The following is a 19,195-nucleotide window of genomic DNA, read 5'->3' as shown; positions in this document are numbered from 1 at the left end:
AGCACAGACACATCGCTGAATCGCGTGATTCCTACTTAACCCGCAGTTTGTACAGCGGTGACAGCGCGAAATGCCGCAAACATAGCGATCAGAGAGATTCATTCTTTCTTTCTTTCCTTCCTTCCTTCTTTTGTACTCTACATCGCAGGTTGTACTTGGATTTATTGCAAACCAAGCTCGTATCCACCTATCGCTGTGATTTCTTCCCCTTGGGAAAAGGTGAAAAGACTGGAATGAATGAATGAATGAATGAATGAATGAATGAATGAATGAATGAATGAATGAATGAATGAATGAATGAATGAATGAATGAGTCAGTCAGTCGGTCGTCAGTCAGTCAGTCAGCCAATCAGCTATACGGTCGGTCGGTCGGTCAATCAATCAATCAATCAATCAATCAATCAATCAATCAATCAATCAATCAATCAATTTCGGGGTTTATGGTACAATGGTGAGCAGAAGATAACAGGATCGAGCCGCCGCAACTGAGATGAGGTACACACCCCGCCAAAAGTATACGGCCCAAGGGGTTTGCTTCGGAAGCCAGCTGCGTGCCTCGTTATGCGTCCTCAGCGACCGTAACCTCTCTAATGAGGAATGGCTTCGCGTCCTCAATCCTGCCAAACTTTGGACTGCTAGATATGCTAGGGAGCCCCGTTAAACTCCTTAGAATCAAACCCCTTCGGCTGTATACTTTTTACGGGGGGTGTACATTTACGGCTGACGTCATGACGTCTGCCCTTGTGCAGAAGACCTGCGAGTGACCGCAAAGGCAACATAATGTTCCACAGAACACTGCGCCATTCCTGTTAGAGTATAGGCGTCATGAGAGACCTTCTGCCGGGTTCTTTAAAGCAGTTTCAGACAGTGTTACTGCAGTGAAAAGCGTTGCCACTGCTTCACGACGTTGAGCTTCTGAGTGACGCTGACGTCACACGGTGACGTCACCTGATAAGAACAAGCAAAGAGCAGGGGTGGACTGCTTTTTTTATGCAGTCTTTATGCATTTCACTAAAATCGGCTCGTCCGCTAAGAGTGCAGCTATAGAGTCAGCCACAAAAGTGCGAAAGCTGGAAGAGTTTTTTTTTTTTTTTAGGCCCCTAGGAAATGTCGGCGGCGAGCGAAGCTCTTCCAAAAGAACGACTGCGAAACGACGAGGACATTCGACCGAAAACGAGGGAGCGAATTTCGGGTTAACGCACGGGCAGTTCCGATCCAGTAAATCGGAATAGTTCTCCCTCTAGGTTGCTCCGTTTTCTGAAACCCAGCAAAGGCTGCGGTGAGCGGAAATCAGTGGAGATGTGCCCCCAGGACACGACGTAAGAGGAACATAAAGGATTAAACGCGGAAAACAAGTGCAGAAATGTCTTCTTTTAGAATAACAGCAGCAAAACAGGCAGCTACTACGTATTGGGCTTGGCGGTTCTGTAGAGCAACCAATATTCCTTTAGTGTCGGCTGTTTAATCAGGCATGCGTCTGCTCGCTGGAATTACACCCTTTTCCTCGTTCGGCTTCGCCGCATCCCTTCTGTGCATTGCGGTGAAAAGGGCGCGGGCAGCGCGGAGCTCCCCTGTTCGTTCCTTCGCCATTTGAATATTACGAGCCCGGCGGTTGCGGTCCGCTGCGCACCACACCGATTCTCGCACCCCCTATGAGCGCAAAAAATAACCAAAAAGACTACAAAAGAAATCACGCCGAAACTGCCTGTTCTCAGAAAAGACGGGTGGCGCGAGTAGATGAAAGAGGTTACAACGTTGCGCAAAAAGAATTAAAAAAATAAAAGTGAACGGGAAACTTGGAGAGAATACATTTAGGACGCAGTAGCCTTTTGGTTCGGTCTACTTTGTTAAAGTTGTCTTGTTTTATTATTCCCTTTTTTCCTGCCGGTCTGGGTGTAGTAGATATTGCGTCACCCACGACACGGCGGTCAAAGGACGCTCCACTGGGTTCCCTTCTCGTACGGGGCGATTCGCGCAGCCCGCGAATTTGTCGGCCAGGGAGTGAAGGAATGTATGCACGACTGCGCATCGACTCGATCTTTGGTGTCGGGCGCTGCTTAGAGATAGAGGGGGGCATTTCTCTCTTCCCGACACGTCACGCGAGATTGAAACCCGGGAACAAGAGTCCCCGGTGTGGACGCTAGAAGAAAACCGGGCGACAAAGAAAACAAATAACAAACAAACAAAAGAAGGCAAGGTGAAATACAAAACGCCAAAGCCCACTGTAAAGCACCGTAAACAGAAAAATTTGATATAAATAAGAAAAAAGAGGAGCTATAGAAGACTTCTCGTTTCCGAAAAAAAAAAAAAAAAGCGAAGACTCTGACAGGCAACCTTTCCCGAATGATGCCAGGGAAACGCTGGCAGTTTGTCGTGCTGGCATGACCATATATGGTCATGCCAGCTGCAGGCCCAACTATAGTTGTGCCTGTAAACTATCATCACCGAGTGAATTAGGCGTCAGTGGACTACAGCGTTCACGGCTGCACAGGGTATTAAAGAAGCCTGTATACGGGCCTTGAAAACCGGGCCTTGATCACGGGGAACTCTCTGACCAAATAGGCGAAATGCAATCGCTCTAGTCATCGCATTTTACCCCTTGCGTAACTGACGTAAAGCGTAACTGACACGCACCTACATGGCGCAGAACGCTTTACAACAACTGAAGCAAATTTCCGAATTCAACGGACCTTACACGTCAAGCTCCAATGCCTGAGTGCGACATACGGCATAACGTACAGACATGTTTCGGCATTTAAGACACCAAAGCAAAAAAAATCACAAAACCGCTCGAGCACTGAACTAACTAAACCCAGCTAAGCCTAACGGCTCGTAAAAGTAAAGGGATACATTAGAGTCAAGAACAGCCATTCAGGAGAGCCGTTACCATAAAACCACATGAACTACGCCACGTCACATTACAAGGCGCAAGCCACTCTCCCAGTAAACGGCTCCCACACGTTAGACGCGATCGCGCATTAAGGGTTAACGATCGTAACGTATGTCCGGCTCGTTCTCTGCTAACAGTTACAAACGACCGCAACAAGGCGTCGCCACAAGACAAACGGTCCACTCCAACTAAGTGAGAGGAAATTTGGGATCCGCGATCGCCAGAGAGCAGGCTGCAAGAAAACAATAAGACGACGACGACGAAGGAGCGTTAACGAAATTTAGCTTCGCGCCGGAGAAACTAAAATGGTACAAAAGCAGGAGAAGCGTGAGAAGCACTCCGGACTTAAGTGCACCGCAGTTACGCCCGCCAGTGGGCGCTGGCTGAAGAAAGCCAAATCCAAAGCCAAACTAGTCGAAGAGCCGAGCCGGAGATGCCGCAGGAGAGACCGGAAATAAAAAGAGAAGCGAAACGGCCGCGCCGTTTTATTTTCGTCTGCACCAAAGCGTCGTCTGCCAGACGCCATTGTTTCGGAGGAACCGGAAATAGAGCGGGAGAAGCGGGAACCGTTATGTTGTCTTTCGTCTGCGATTGGACGCGGGAGGCGTTTGTTTTTCGGTGGCGGCAAAAAATAAAAAGCGACGCCGCTAGAGGTCCTCACGTACGCCATCGCATCAAGGAGATTAACAGCACTTCCGCGGGCAGCATCTCTTGAAGTGCTTTTTGCGCGAAAGCGGTAAGCGTGGTGCCACTTGGAAGAGAAGATGAAACAGTTTATTTCCCTTTGCGTTATTTATAATGCTTTTCTGAGCCGTCCTGATGGCGGCGTCATTTGTTCGACGTTTTTTTGTTGCTTGTTTATCGTTCGAAGTAAATGCTCACGCAATTCGGGGATGGTGCACGGCCATCTTGTTTATTCGTGTGATTCATTGACGCTCGAGACCACTGCGGGAACGGATAAAGAACGACTGCGGCGTACGTGACGCGAACGCAACGCTAAGCGCGTCGCTGTTGGGAGAGGTAAGGGTTAATAGTTTTGCTTTGGTATGTAGGTTTCCCTTGGGCGGTACAGGCCGGCACTGAAATTAATGTGAGGGGATAAACTAGTTCACTGGTATAGGTTTAGGCCTCACCGCGAGTTTAGACTACGGTTACTATTCGCTTGAACCCAGAGGCAGCAAAAAGAAAATAACAAAAAAGCACTTTAAAGAACCGGTTCCGCTCACCAGTACATTGGCAAAACAAGGAGTCCCCATGAAGCCAAGTGGGGTACGAGTCGATAAATATAAGAACGTTCTAGAAGAACCAGAATGAAATCGAATGTGACTACGGGAAGACAATCACGTTAGCGAAAGCGCGTCATCTTTCATTCTTATTTCACTTTACTGGTTCTTTCGTTTTTTTTTATTAATACCAGGTTATTCAAACCGAAAAAAGTTACCGGACTCTTCGCTAGCGGTTAGTCGCGAGTGCAAACAAAAAAAAAAAAAGACGACTCCAAGTGAATTCTGAGCTGTTTCGTACAACCAAACTGCTCATCATCCCTTCACAGTACCATTCCCTATATATAGCCGCTAGGGAATGGCATCTGAATCTGTTCACTTCTTCGAAGAGCCGGGCATTCCTCGGACGCAGCCGTTTCGATGGTGTATACACACACGTACACAACCGAGACCTTTGTACCGAAACGGCCCGAAGCGTTCCTGTGCTCTCTCCGTGACAGAGCCATTACGGAGTCCGCTGGACAGGAAGAACACAGCGATTGACTCAGTGATTCCTATAGCCTTCCCGTCGAGACACAATGGGAGCTCGGTTTATCGACGAAGTCTGCCTCGCGTATACTGGGTTCAACCGTCTTCGCCGGTATACGGAAGATTCCGTTTCACAGAGGAGGAGGTTCGTGCTTTAGAGACAGCGGCGAGGTCATCAATATCCGGGCACCACGACCCGAGGGAAAGAAGAGATGCTCGGAGGTAAGAGACAAGCCCTGTAAAAGAGGTCGGGAGACGAAACGAAAGCGTTCAGCAGGAGGAGAGAGCAATCAAGTGAGAGGGAAACTAATGTACAGTTTCTTTTCGTGCAAATGCCTTCCATGGTTTGGTCTTTGTAGCTTGCAGCGAGACAGTTTGTAAATGTAAAGTCTTATTTAAAAGGAATGCGGCACATATGAAATGTGAAACGTTTAAAAGGCGCCTTACGCTTCCGTGATTCGGGACGCCGCCGCTTTGAGCCTTGATGATGCGGTCGGGTCATGTAACGCAGAAAGCAGATTGAGCAATGGACGCTTAGACTAACGGAGCGGATTTCGAGAGAACGCAGGGGGGACCGATAGTCGGGTGGGCGGATGTGGTTAGGAAGTCTTCAGGGATAGGATATCCGCCACTGACGCAGGTTATGGTTCATTGGAGCTGAGTGGAAGGGGCCTTTGTAATACAGTGGACGTGGTTAGGTTGGTGATGATAATGATGCCAGACTTGATGAAACACAGACCATCGCACGTAAAAAGAGCGATGGAGCGATGGCAGCCGTTCATGATAAGCCATTTGGCTATACCGACCGAAGACAGCAGCAGGGTCTTGGCCCTTTGTGGAGGAACTACTATGGTCTTCAACAAGGACGCCAAGGACTCAGTGGCGGACTTGTGCCCCGGACAGTGCCAGAAAGCCTCGGTAAGGCACGGTATATTCCTAGAGGGCAGACTGCGGTTAAAGAAAGGCAGACCGCGGTTAAAGAAAGGCAGACCGCGGTTAAAGTAGAAAAGCTCTCAGGAACACTCTAAACACAATGAAGCCTGTATGGGAGTGAAAAGGAAGTAAGCCGGGCTTTAGCGCACTCCTTTTTAGAGGCAGGGTGTGCTGTCTTAGTTCTGGATCAGACTTCGATCTCTAAATAAACGAAATGCTTACCCTTGGCAACGAAGGTGTATTCCCACTGCAAAGCATACTAACTTGATGAAGCTAGCAATGGTAAAGGACTTTTAAACGCGACACCGGATGTCCTGAAGTTATCAAATAGAGGAGATTTACACTTCAGTTAAAATCTTCGTAACTGCGAGAACTTCGCATCTTCTGAAGAAGGAATTTGTTTCCGTTGTCGATTGTAAGTATTCCGAATTTTTACTAATCGAAATCTAGCCCAGGGCTTGAGCAGCATACCCTGCCCCTTAAAGGACAGCCTACACCCCTTTAACTCCTTTCTTGTTAGTACTTTAGTTTATGGGGGTCTAACGTCCCAAAGCGACTCAGGCTATGAGGGACGCCGTAGTGAAGGGCTCCGGAATAATTTCGACCACCTGGGGTACTTTCACGTGCACTGACATCGCACAGTATACGCGGGCCTCCAGAATTTCGCCTTCATCGAAATGCGACCGCCGCGGCCGGGATCGAACCCGCGTCTTTCGGGTCAGCAGCCGAGCGCCATAACCACTGAGCCACCGCGGCGGCGGTTTCTTGTTTTAGATTATAGGCCTGATTCACGCTAGTCTAGCCTCCTACCGTAATACAGAGGACAGGGTTGCCGTCGTCGCCCAGCCAGATTATCAACACTGTATAGGAACGGCTCCCATTGATCTTCAAGCAGGCCTGTCTAAACCAGCTGAGGCGCCCCCTGTTCTAAGTTTCCTGATAGTGTAAGCCGGCCTTCTGCCGCCCCTGGGTATACGTTATATACGCTAACCATGCAATCAAATCCGTTACTATAAGGGACCATCAGTTATACGTTCGCTGCACCGCGCGTATCCCGCCATGGAGGAAATACAAAGTAAATGACGATGAGGATGTGGTCAACGGCGACGGTGAGCAATATCGACCAATTCACAACGAAATTAAAGCAGGATGATCGAATATGCAGTCTCTCCGTAAGCATTCGCCGAAAATACGTCTTGGCTGTAAGCTACGAACACACATAAGCTGCTGGCACTAGGACCTTCTCCATTAGTGGAAAGGAGGGAAACGCGATACAGCGTTCAAGGCAATCAATCGGAAGGAGAGAGAGAGAACAGCGCAACGAGTTCGCGATGCGGGCCAAACAGGCGTCGGTGAGGGAAGAGCATCGGCGACTGATCGCGACAGTCGATCACGCATGCGCACTACCTCCTCGTTCTCATTGCGTTGATTACCCCGTAATTACCGCGACGCCTGGAGAGGAGTCGATGCGCTTACGGGCCACGCCCCCTCTCCCTCTTTCACCGAGTCCCCGCTCGCTCGTTCGTTCCACTGCGCTAGCTAGCAACGGATCGGCGGTCCGCGCGTCGATAGAGGGCATTAGCGCCGGAAGTGACGTGATGAATGTTCCCTGTTTTTTTTTTTCTTTCTTTCCGGCTCCTCATTGCTTGCAGTATGTGATGTTCGTCGACACAAAATGCTACATTCATACTTCACTCCCCCCACCCCCCTCCCTACCTGCTTTTTTCTTCTTTCTGCTGCGCCTACTTACCTAGCCACTTAATATTACGATCAAGGCCACGATTAGGGCTCATCGTCGTAGTTTACATAACGTCTTTTAAAGATCCTGGTTTAGTTTAAAAGGAAAGCGAATAAAAGCAATATCTGAAGAAGTTGGCGCAAAAAAACGGACAAAGGACAAAAAGAAAGGACACATAAGAGATTCACGAGCGCTACTACCAACTGCTTGCTCTCCTAAAAGAAATAATACAATAAATTCCAAAGATTGGTTTATGGTTTGGTTTATGGCGTTTAACGTCCCAAAGCGACTAAGGCTATGAGAGACGCCGTAGTGGAGGGCTCCGGAAATTTCGACCACCTGGGGTTCTTTAACGTGCACTGACATCGCACAGTACACGGGCCTCTATAATTTCTCCTCCAAAGAAATTCTAGCCGCCGCGGCCGGGATCGAACCCGCGTCTTTTGGGTCAGCAGCCGAGCACCTTAACCGCTGAGCCACTGCGGCTTTTTTTTTTCTTTATTGCATGAATGAATACATCAATAAAATATCGTAGTTGTCGTGCCCCTTGGCAGCCAACCGTGTCTAATGGACTTTCATTAACACAAGTTGGTCCATCAGACTCAATACATCATCCGCGCAATCTTGTTGCTTCAAGACTTCTCTTAACTTATACACATGTTCTACAAAATAACCACATACCGATCGTGCATCCAAGTCACAATGCCTTACAGCCATTCTACTCCTCCAAATGCTGTGAAGGCCCAATAACATAACCTGGTCATACTGTGCAACACCACTTTCAGTGGTCAAGTACCGAATTCCGCGCGGTGTCAATGGCAAGTCCTTTTTTAGGGTTCTTTGCAAAACATCCCAGTAGAACATTGCATCCCAACAATCGAGGAACACATGTTCTACCGTCTCCGGTTTTCTACACAGGAGACAGTTCGAGCCCCAAGGAACAAAAAGGCCCTTTTCCTCTAGCCATGTTTTTACTGGTAGCGTTCCTGTGTGTAATTTAAAAAAGAATGTTTTGACGCCAGGTGCAACAGTCATCTTTTTAACTCGCCTGAGAACGTCTTTCCCAGGGCCTTCACAGTATAAGGTTCTGTACAGTGGCGCTGGAAACAACTGTTCAATAAGATCCTTGTATAAGCGCTTCGGCGTTACATTCGCTAAATACTCTAGCGAGAACCGCACTTGTAAAAACCTGAACGACCAGACAACCTCTCGAAGGAAGCGAGACACTGTGTACCGCCGAGCATTGCACGAAGAAACAATGAATTCTGGAAGTGCACTGGATAACATCGTTTGTATGAATGTTCGCAGGAAGAGGTCATTTTGGTCACGCAGGAAACAAAACCTTAAAACAACCTGCCGTACATAGAGATGCATTAGAGACAGTCCCCCGACCTTTACTCTCCGGAAGAGATTATCTCTGCGAATTCGTTCCCAATTAGACGCCCAAATGAAGACCGCAAAAACCCGATGAAACCTTTGGATATTGGTTCGTGCACAATATAATACTTGAAGTAAATACATGATCCTTGCCACAAGAAAGGTGTTACATACAGTTGCGCGCGCGAAAATAGATTACGGCCCATCCATCCCTTGGTCCGGTCCCGCATTTCTTCCGCTTTTTCATTCCAGTAATTGGTATTTTCCCCATATCTGTCCAGCGGGACTCCCAAATAAACTCCGGGAGTTGTAGCCCATCGGACCCCGCAGAACAATTCTGGTTCCAAGTCCCATTGCCCATGCCAGAGTCCGAGACATTTATCGAGATTAACAGCGCTACCAGTTTGCCTGCAAAACCTTTCGGTTACTTGTAACGCTTCTACAATACTTTTGCGATCTTCACAAAAGAGGGCAACATCATCTGCATATGCCAGTATTCGCACCTCACACGCTCCCAACCTAAAACCTCGGATGTGCTCGCTCGCAGTTATCATCCTACAAAAAGGCTCCAAATAAATTGCAAAAAGGGGACAGTGGACATCCTTGTCGAACAGATGCCCTCACATCAATTCTTTCAGATAATATTTTGTTTACCATAAGTCGTGTCGAGCAACATGCATAAGCCATTTTTCCCCATTGAGAACAACCGAGCCAATACCAGTATGTTCCAACAAACAATAGAGTATTTCATGAGACACCCGATCAAATGCTTTTTCAAAGTCAATTTGAACCATAGCCACTTTCTTATTTAAAGCATCGCAGCACTCGAGCACGCTGCGTGCTACATGAATATTTTTAAATATGCTTCTTGTTTTTATGCCACACGTTTGGTGAGGCCCTACAATATCCTTTATGACGTATTGCAATCGCTTAGCTAACACTTTCATCAGGATTTTATAATCAACGTTTGTTAACGTGATCGGTCTATAGCTTGTTACTTTTACCAGCTTGGCAGGGTCATCTGTCTTAGGAATTAAGACCGTATGAGCATTGCTAAACGAAGGTGGCAGCCTACCGACCTCAAAACACTCTTTGAAAAGCTTATGTAGCATAGCAGCAATGTCATATTTAAAGCTCTTATAAAAGGCAGCAGTCAAACCGTCAGGTCCCGGCGACTTTCCGGCATTCAATTCCTCAATTGCTGTCTCTATTTCCTTAATACTTATTTCGCTCTCTAGTTCTTCAGTTATCTCATTTCCTAATATTGGCATAAGTGGCAAAAAGTTTTCCCGAAACCCTTCTTCACTTGGTGCTTTGCGTGCAAACAGCTCACGGTACTGTTCCACGAATGCACTCGAAATTCCACTTTGTTCACTGAGGATTTGTCCTTTGTATTCGATAACTGATATCTCGTTTGACCGCGCGTATCGCTTTTCATCTGTGAGCGCGCGTTTTGTAGGCATTTCACCAGTAAGCCATTTTTCCGTGCGTGCTCTTATCGCTGCTCCTCTGTACTTCTGAGCATCTAAAGCTTCTAGCCTAACTTTGACGCCTTTTATATCATGCATGAACATGCCCGGCGTTTTTTCCTCTTCGTGCCCTAAATTCGCCAAAAGCTCACGCAAATGCTTTTCTTCTTTTTTTTCCTCATATTTTCTTATGGTTGAACGCTCAATGGCATGCATTTTCAACTCCTGCTTAAAGCATTCCCAAGATTCAATACGTCCTGTTTTACTATTATTAAACATATCCATGCTTTCCTTAACTTTTCTTAAAAATATGTCGTCTTCTATAAGCCTTGAGTTTAGTTTCCACATATCCCAGTTCATTTTTGCTTTACGCTGCTTCCTTCCTCCCAAAGTTACCGTAACTAGGCAGTGGTCACTAAATGACACTTGCTTCACTTCATACTGCTCACAGGAAGGTGAAAACTCCGGCGACACATATATTCTGTCCAGTCGTGCGTGGCTACTACCTTGAAAATGCGTAAAATGCACGTGATTCTGACTCTTCGCCAGGCCTATTACATCCTCCAAGCTGCACTCGTTGAGGACACTCTTCAAGAAATCAACACTCGGGTCTTTTACGTCCTTTACATTTGAACGATCTTTAGGGTCCAAAACGCAATTGAAGTCTCCCAATAGTATGAGCACTCGACTGCAATCAAGGAACGAGGCTAACTGTTCAAAAAAACCGCGCCGTTCCTTTTGTATCGTGGGAGCATACAGGACAACAACCCTCAACGCGAATGTTTCATATGTGAAGTCACACACGATAAACCGCCCCCTTGCACAAGTTATTATTTGTTCCTCTACTATGCCTATGTTTTTCCTCAGGAAAAGACAGCATCCCGCCGACAAACCAGCCGCATGGCTTACACAAACATTGAAATGCGAACGAAAACCAAGCACCATGTTATCTGTTTGCTGCTCATCCTCAACTTTTGTTTCTTGAATAGCCGCGATATCTAGATCTAACTCCCCGAACAGTCGGTTCAACTGCACTTGCTTACGCTTCGAGGCAAGCCCTCGTACGTTCAGAGTGCCAACTTTCAGCGGTTTCTTCAAATAAGCCATAGCGTGCACACAGCAAACAAACAACAGTGACTAAAGCTCACTGCTTCGGCCTCTCGTCGCGAGTTAGCGACGAGGACCGCGACAAGGCTAACTTGCCTTTCTTGGCTCCCTCCCCTCTCCAATGCCTTTCTAGCCGACGCAGTTCTCGTTCCGTAGCCGGTGCCTTTTCGTAGTCACGAGGTCGCTTAATGGAAGCGACTGTCGCATCCATCGGCGCCTCGGAGTCGTGGTCGCCTGAAGTGCTCTCCCTCGTTGGCTCTTCTGGCGTCGCAGCAGCCCCCGCCTTCTTGCCAGTCGTTTCTGCGAGGGGGTCACCTCGTGACTTCTCGTCGCCAGCGGGCAGCTCCGGCTGCTGGGAAGCAGGGCCGTCGCTGAGTCCTGAAGGGGGCGGGGCTCCGGCGTTCTCCAGTTCCTCCTGGTCCATGAGCAGCTCGCTGCCGTCGTCTTGCGGCGGAGCAGTACCCGTGGCCACACGCGCATACGTGCGAACGCACCCTTCCCGTTCGTGTCCGAAGGCGTGACACAAACTGCATTTTGGCGTGCGGCAGTCGCGTCGAATATGTCCCGTCCTTTTGCACCGTAGGCATATTGGTGGCCGTCCAGGCACCACCACCAACACTTGTCCTCCGTAGAACTTGAGCATGTGGGGCAAATCATCGATAGAGAGCCCCTCCTTCAGAACCATACGCACCAGACGGGTGGTCGATTCGACGTCTTCGAAACCGGGACTGTTCCACTGCTCGCGGTTGACGTCTGTCACCTCTCCAAATTCTTCAAAAGCCTTCTGCACAGAATCATTCGACACGTAGAAGGGCACCCAGTGCACCCTGAAGGCCAACTCACGTTTGTTGGGGTCTATGACCGCACAATAGCGTTTTTTCACTTCAAGTGCTCCTTCTGTCAGCAGTCTTTCCTTCGCTTCCGCAGTTTTCAGCTTCAACATCCACACATGCGACATTTGAAAGGCCCCAATGCCAGCCACGAAAGGTAGAACACCAGCAGTTTCCAAAGGCTCACGGAAATCCTGTATGCGATAAGGCCGCCCGGCAATATCGCAGTGAAGGAAAACCGCTGTCTTCATTGCGTCTCCCGAAGGCAGCGTAGGCAAAACTAAGCGATAGCCCACTGGTGGGCGTCGCTCACCGAAACCTCGGCCAGACATGACCGATAACGAAGCGCGCTCAGAGCTTCCCATCACACGACCGTCTCCCACGGAAGCCGGAAGTGGAATGCTGAGCCACCGCGGCGGCATAATAAATTCCAAAGAGAAGTGACAGTGATCCCAGACATGCGGAGAAGGCTCGACGATATGAAGAAGGGTTTAAACAAATATAGGAGCACGGAATTCGCGTCTCGGCCAAACCTTGCAAACAGAAGTCCCATAAGACAGCTGAACAAATTTATTGCCATGACACCCTGAACTATACCTGGTTATGTCGCCCGACTAAACAAGGTGTTCAGGGGACTATAGTGTAGTTACTCATTTCATGGAGCGGCCGAAATCAGGCAACATATTTTCAGTAGCAACATATTTCAGGCAACATATTGTCCGAAGTTATAGCTTGGCCCGCATGACCTAGTTTATGACTGCCGCAGGCGATGACCCGGAAGTAGCAATAAGCCCGGAAGCGAAGAACGGAACTGACGCTGGCGAGTCGGGTCACATACAGAACGCCTCGTCATCCAGGAAAGATTCGTTCGGTACCAGCGCATTCCCGTTATCGAGCGTTATAGCAACGCGAGGCACGGATATCGATTTGAGATTAGGCGTGACACGTCGGGTCGGAGTGAATCTATAGGATATACAGCGCGATTCAGATGCGTATACAAACATGCTCGCTGTAGGTATATGGAGCCCGGTCGATGAAAAGAGTCATCTGTATACGTGTAACCCGAGTAGACAATGCAACGCGCAGGCCAATATTTAAACGGAAGCCAGGACCGCCGAAATCAATGCCCCAGAAAGTCTCCCGCGAGGCCCGAACACCTATCACCGCGTGCTTCGTTACGAGGAATCTTCGGCCATTTGTCTTCTGGATGACACGGCCCCTTTCAATTTAGGCAACGTCATCAGTCGTCTGTGATGTCATGCGAGCGCTGTATCAACGCAACAAGGGAACATTCGAGTGCACTTTTGGCTCAGTTCGGTATAGCGTCACGATAACGTTCTTTGTTGTTGAGTTATAGAGACCATCAGAAGGCACTACGTACATGTACGGCACTTTTATGAGAATGCATACTGATGACCACAATGCAAGCCGAAACGGAGGATATATACTACCAATCCCACTATCAACCACTGCCATGAATTCGCCCGAGAACAAGATAAAAAAGGCTTAGGAGCACACGGATGCTGTATTGCCCGCGCAGGTGTATCTTAACACACGCGCGCGCATGCACAAACGCCACAGGAAATAAAAACGGCAAAACATATAAAGAAAGAATGCGTTTTTACAGCGCCGTTGCAGAAAGCGCTTTCTGAATGCCATTTTTTTTTCGTTTTTTTTTTCTGTTTAGCGGTATTTCCATTATACGAGCTGGGCGTGACACGAGCAGACACCGCGCACGCATGAGGAACGCCCATGCGTCCAGGGTCGTAACCCGGGGCTCGTTACTCAATCGGCTAATGGGTACGGACCAGCCGCGGCTCTGCGCACGCTATCTCCGCACGCGCATTGGGCCCCCGGGGGGAGTGCCCGCCAAGGCTCTTTTTAGCGCTTCATTTCATGTGGGCTATTTCGTTGCTTTTTTCAGAAAGGACTAGCGTCCCGGTGGGTCCTTTTCACGAAAGCATGGAGAGATAAGACAGTCTAGTGGGAGAAAAGGAAAAATGAAAAAAAAAAACCCTGACTACCTGCAAGGCAAATTTCACGCGCGAACTAGAACCCATCTCGACATTTTCGTTGAAACCCAATACATCATTCGATTGAAAATCTGTTAAATGAAGGAAGAAAAAACCATTGCGGTCAGGCAAGTTTTCATTTTTTTTTTTTCGTTGGTATTGCACAAAGCAGTCACAAGCGAGACGAGACGAGGCAACGCAGGGTACTTTCTGGCGACCGTCAAACCTTGCCAGCAAGATTAATCAAGCCGGAGGAGGCGGAACCTGCTCACGCCAATAGTGAAAATTGAAAATTGGTTTCCAGGAAAGGAAGTGGCGCAGTAACTGTCTCGCATATACAATACAATACAATACAATACAATACAATACATCTTTATTTTCCAGAAAACAACTGGATGGTCTCTTGGGCTCATCGGCGGACACCCAAACCACGCCGTAATGGAAGGGATAAAGGAGGGAGTGAAAGAAAGGAATAAAGAGGTGCTGTAATGGAGGGCTCAGGAATAATTTCTACCACATGGGGATCTTTAACAAGGAAAGGGCGCAGTAACTGCGTCACTTCGCGACGGACATCTCAAACACGGCGTGAGGAAACGTATTAAGGAAGGAGTGAAAGAAGGAAAAGAGAGAAAGAGGTGCCGCAGAGGAGAAGGAACATTTCTGGAATGTCCCTCTCATCCATCCATTCTCACTAAACTTCGCCATCATAGATAAGAGCCAGTAAAAACAGCAGAGACAAAGAAAACTCGAATACTCAAAACTTCGACGGCGTTCTAACTCGAGATGGAAAGAAAAGTTTCGCGAGTGTTGCTGCTCGCACACGGTTCGCGAAGGTATATTCAGATAATGAAAAGTGGCACGTACTGACGGCTCAGCTGCAAGGCTGAGAACACCATGCAAAACCAACGATACCGCATCTCTTCTTACTGAACCAGGCTACAACGCACGACAAAACACGTCCCCACCACAGCAACATCTATTGTGATGAAGCCTTTAGCATACAACTGCTGCGCAGCACAGCCGGATCCACTGCAGCGCACGACGGTAAAGCATAAGGCAGCATATCAAAGCTGAATCTCAGAATTACCCGTAATAGCACAGCGCTGTATATTCGTAACACAGAGCGAAGCCACCTACTACTACCGAACCAATATAGTGTCCAGAATATACAGCACCAAAGAGAAAACGGCATAAGCCACACACAGACAGGACGACGACGCCCTCCCACAGCGTGACCAGGATAACACTCTCTCACTCACTCTCTCTCTCTCTCACACACACACACACACAAACGATTGGCCCAGGCGATTAGGAGAGGATGCCTCGATGGGAGGTCTTTGCAGGAAGTGGATCTGCGGGAGTTGGCCGTCCACTTCCGGTCTTCCACGCGCACCGGTGAGCCCCGTTGCGGTCAAGCTCAGCGCTGGAGGAAACTGTGTGGCTAAAGTGTAGCAGTTGGCCGCGACCGACCCCCGCTCTTCTCCCCGCGTACAAGCGACACGACATGTCCATTAGGGGAGCCGTGTCAACCGCGCTGCTGCCATATCGGCTCCACTGCACGTCAACCGCGGTGGCGGCCCGCTGAAATGTAGCGGCGGCCAGTGGTGTGGGGGATTCGGAATTCCCCGCGCTCAGCCTCCGTAAAGTTCGAACACCAGCTTTTCTATTTGATTTTTCATGAAATGAACATAGAGTCTGGGACACTGCAGGTCTTAACCGGCTCACCGCCAAGACCGACCGAGGGCCGCGTTTAATGTCGGCGAGAGTTAGCCAGGCGCTCTTTTAACGACTCGGTGCAACGCCGTCGTAAAACAGAAAGAAGCAATTCAATTTCTGATGTAATTGTGGCGCAGATACGTAACTTGTCCAAACGACTGGAGGCTTAGGTGGTATATTAGTAAACTGGAGTAAGCGAGAAACAAGTAAATCGCTTACGTGCTGCGCTCAAAGTTGCAACTTGAGCTGTTAATTCCGTCTGCGTAGGACGCAGTCCTCGAGGAATACTCTAGATATCGACATGGGAATTGTAGTCACCACGAGTGTGACATATTAAGTACTTATTAAGCTCTGTATAGTAACTGAAGCAGAGAACATCCCCTTGCCGATTTTTTTTTAATTTCTCAACGCATGCACGTCATTCATATGAAGACATTCAAGGATCCTTACCCGGTGGATAGTCATGGATCCCTATTTGAAATTAGAAAACCTTGGACGAGCCAGGCTCGTCATATGACTCAATTCTGGCTCATGACGAGTCCAGCTTGTCGTGTTTTTTTCTAGCACTCCGTGTTCGGTTTAAGACGAGTAGGGCTCGTCCATACCATTTTTCTTGTTTGCCGAGAGATGGTACCACGGAAACTAAATTACTAGTTTGATACCATTTTCGAAACAATTGTGTCCGTTAGTAGGAGGATATGGACCTGCGATTTTGCCTCACTTACACCGATACACTCTAAACGAAAAAGAGTAAAAAGGGAGTAAGCTGTACTCTAGTGCACTTCCTTTTATAGAAAAGAGTGCGCTAGAGTACAACTCACATCTTTATCGCTCCCATATAGGCATATTTGTGCTTAGAGTGCATATACGCGTAAGCATTGTAGCGTCGACGACTATCAAAGGCACTCCCGAAAGCGAAATGAAATTTGCCATAATGTTACCGCGTTAGTTTATAATGGAACAAAAACTAAACATTGCAGTCTGAAATACTCCATGGATCCCCACACGCACAGATATTATAAATAAACACAAGTAAAGCTGTTAATACTGTGCTGCAGCTAGAGAGTACCGTTCTTGGTTAGGTCATGCCATAAAGATATGAAGAGATGAAAACAAATGCGCGGTAACATTCGACTCAACAACGAGTTTTTAAGGTGACGAATCCTTGCGGGTCCCACGACACCGTGTCAGGTATAAACCTCGTTGATGAGGTTCTGCAAGAAATCTAGCGGTCACCACGTGGCCTCGTTACCGTTGGTTACACTAGCTTCGTTCTGCCCGTGGCTTTTAACAGCGATGTCTTCGGACGGGCACAGTTTGGAGGCTTCACCAAAGCTTGCACGCACTTCACAGAGTTACGCTCGGAAGTTATGTAAACCTGGCATATGCGTAGATTTGTATATGCCTGAACAATACTATAGTCAGCCCGTATGAATTCTCCTTTAGAACAACGCCTACGAGTGGTGTAACACCGTAGGTGCGAAATGCGCGATGTTTCTGCTAAAACTTATCCCGTATACATCTTCCGCACAATTCCTATACGCACGAAGCTTGCACAAATTCTTTCGCCGCCGCTGCTTGATGGATGTTCATCGTGATGTAAAACCACGGGAAGAAAAATAAGAATGCAAAAAATTGAAGCAGCACTGTTGTAGATCGAGCTCAAGTGTAGTATTCGTGACATACCAGTGCCTTACATTGGATAAAGCTAATTAAAAACTAGGAAACAATATAGACATGGTTTAATAGGTTAGCCTAATGTAGACTTGGCTATCATAAGGGGTGTATTACTTTTTGCCAACGGTGTATACATACGCGCTAAAGCATCTGTCACTGATTACCTAACGTAACTCACAGATTCAAGCTACAAAAACAAACAAACGTGTGAAGTTAATACACGACAGGGCACTGTTCCTGATCGAAAAATGGATGCAATCCTGCAGCAGGCAGAATCCCAAATCAGGCCAAACGTCGAAGTGGCTTTCTTATACATTTTTTTTTTTCAGCCACGGCATTATCGGGCTAAAGCAAGAGCTATGCCAGTCTCTACATAGCCGCCAGTTCTGACCTTTATTAAAGTCTTATCTCTCGCCTCCCAACGAAAGAAACGTCAAAAATTTTGAACGAGTTATTACAGCGGCCGGAGTTATTACGGCGCTCGCGCACCTTATTGCTCTCCAGGATGAGTAAAAAAAAAAAAAACTCAAATAAAGCGAGCCACGGTATCGACGCAGGCACCGTACTGAAAATCGATCAAAACCCGCGCCACGACGTGCGAGCGTGCCAAGTAAAACTCATCAGTCAAAACATACAAACAAAAAAGATAAATACAAGCCGTCGTTTTATTGTCCTCCGCAGGGCCCCCCACATACAGCTCACGCAAGAGCCCGTACCACGTGGGTTATACGTATACAACCAACCCACGTATAAATACTATAAACAGAGGACGTGTTTTTACGACCGGGCGCAACGTTATAATTACTCACGTATGCGGTCCCCCCCTTTCTTGGGGGGCTGGCCGGCCGGCACGCCATAGGCGGCTAGGTTTAATGACTTTGCAACGCCAAAGACTTACTAAATAAAATAAATTTAAAAACAAAAGGAATAATGCGTTACAATTTCGTGCCCGCTCACCCGCTTATATAAAGCCGTGGCGTTGGGCCCGGTTTTATAACGTAAGGCAAAAGCCAGACAGGGGAGGGGGGGGGGGGGGTAGCCTTACTCCGTGACGGTTGTGAACGCATATGTGGTGGTGGACGTGGCCGCGACCCGTCAAACTTGGCCCAGCCTTCAGCCTCCATAGGTCGTAAAATTTCTCCGCTGTTTCCATATATACGCCATGCCTGAGAAAGCCGTGCACGGTACCATTTTCATTTGGTTTAGCCTGTGAGCTTACTACGAAATGAACCGTATAAATCACGGTATATATACGAAGTTTGCGCTTCGCGAACCACGGCGGTGTAAGAGAGCGCCCCCTCGCGGTCGGTATTAAATACGTGAGAGGAGAGGCGCGCGGTTTTTAATAGCGGAGGCTATGAATCATTTAGGAAGGTCCTGATTGAAAACAAACAAGAAGATAGAAAGCAGACGGTAAGAAACTGTACAGTGTATCTTACCAGATCCTGGGAATGGAACGCGCCATGACGCGAGATGCAAGTGTAAAATAGCCGGCACGTGACGTTTACGACGGCAAAATATCGTAACGGTTCTGGCCTTTCGCATCCCATAAGCCTAATGAGGCGTGACGTTCTCCGCGAGGGTCAAGCGGAGAACTTGTAGTATCACGCCGGCGTACTATATAGAGGACGCTGTAATCGCTCAGCAACACAACGAATGATGGAGAGTGACGTGAATATCCAAAGAGGTAGCTTT

The 19,195-nt window shown here is 48.0% G+C and overlaps 2 protein-coding genes across 2 annotated transcripts in view; both read right to left on the bottom strand.

The window, feature by feature from the left end:
• Positions 1 to 12,238, bottom strand: part of LOC149331299 (uncharacterized) — a 28,577-nt gene extending 16,339 nt beyond the window's left edge. The window contains exon 1 of the mRNA XM_089555741.1: positions 11,443 to 12,238. Within this exon, the coding sequence (XP_089411867.1) occupies positions 11,443 to 12,223 (781 nt within the window). The 5' untranslated portion in view covers positions 12,224 to 12,238. The remainder of the gene's footprint in view (positions 1 to 11,442) is intronic.
• The window catches only part of LOC149331297 (inactive tyrosine-protein kinase 7-like), a 168,551-nt gene that overhangs the window by 42,996 nt on the left and 106,360 nt on the right, over positions 1 to 19,195 (bottom strand). The window lies entirely within an intron of this gene.

Source organism: Amblyomma mixtum, chromosome 8, assembly GCF_055824585.1.
Source record: "Amblyomma mixtum isolate Tamu chromosome 8, ASM5582458v1, whole genome shotgun sequence".
NCBI classification, from domain to species: domain Eukaryota; kingdom Metazoa; phylum Arthropoda; class Arachnida; order Ixodida; family Ixodidae; genus Amblyomma; species Amblyomma mixtum.
This window is presented reverse-complemented; position numbering and strand designations above follow the sequence as displayed.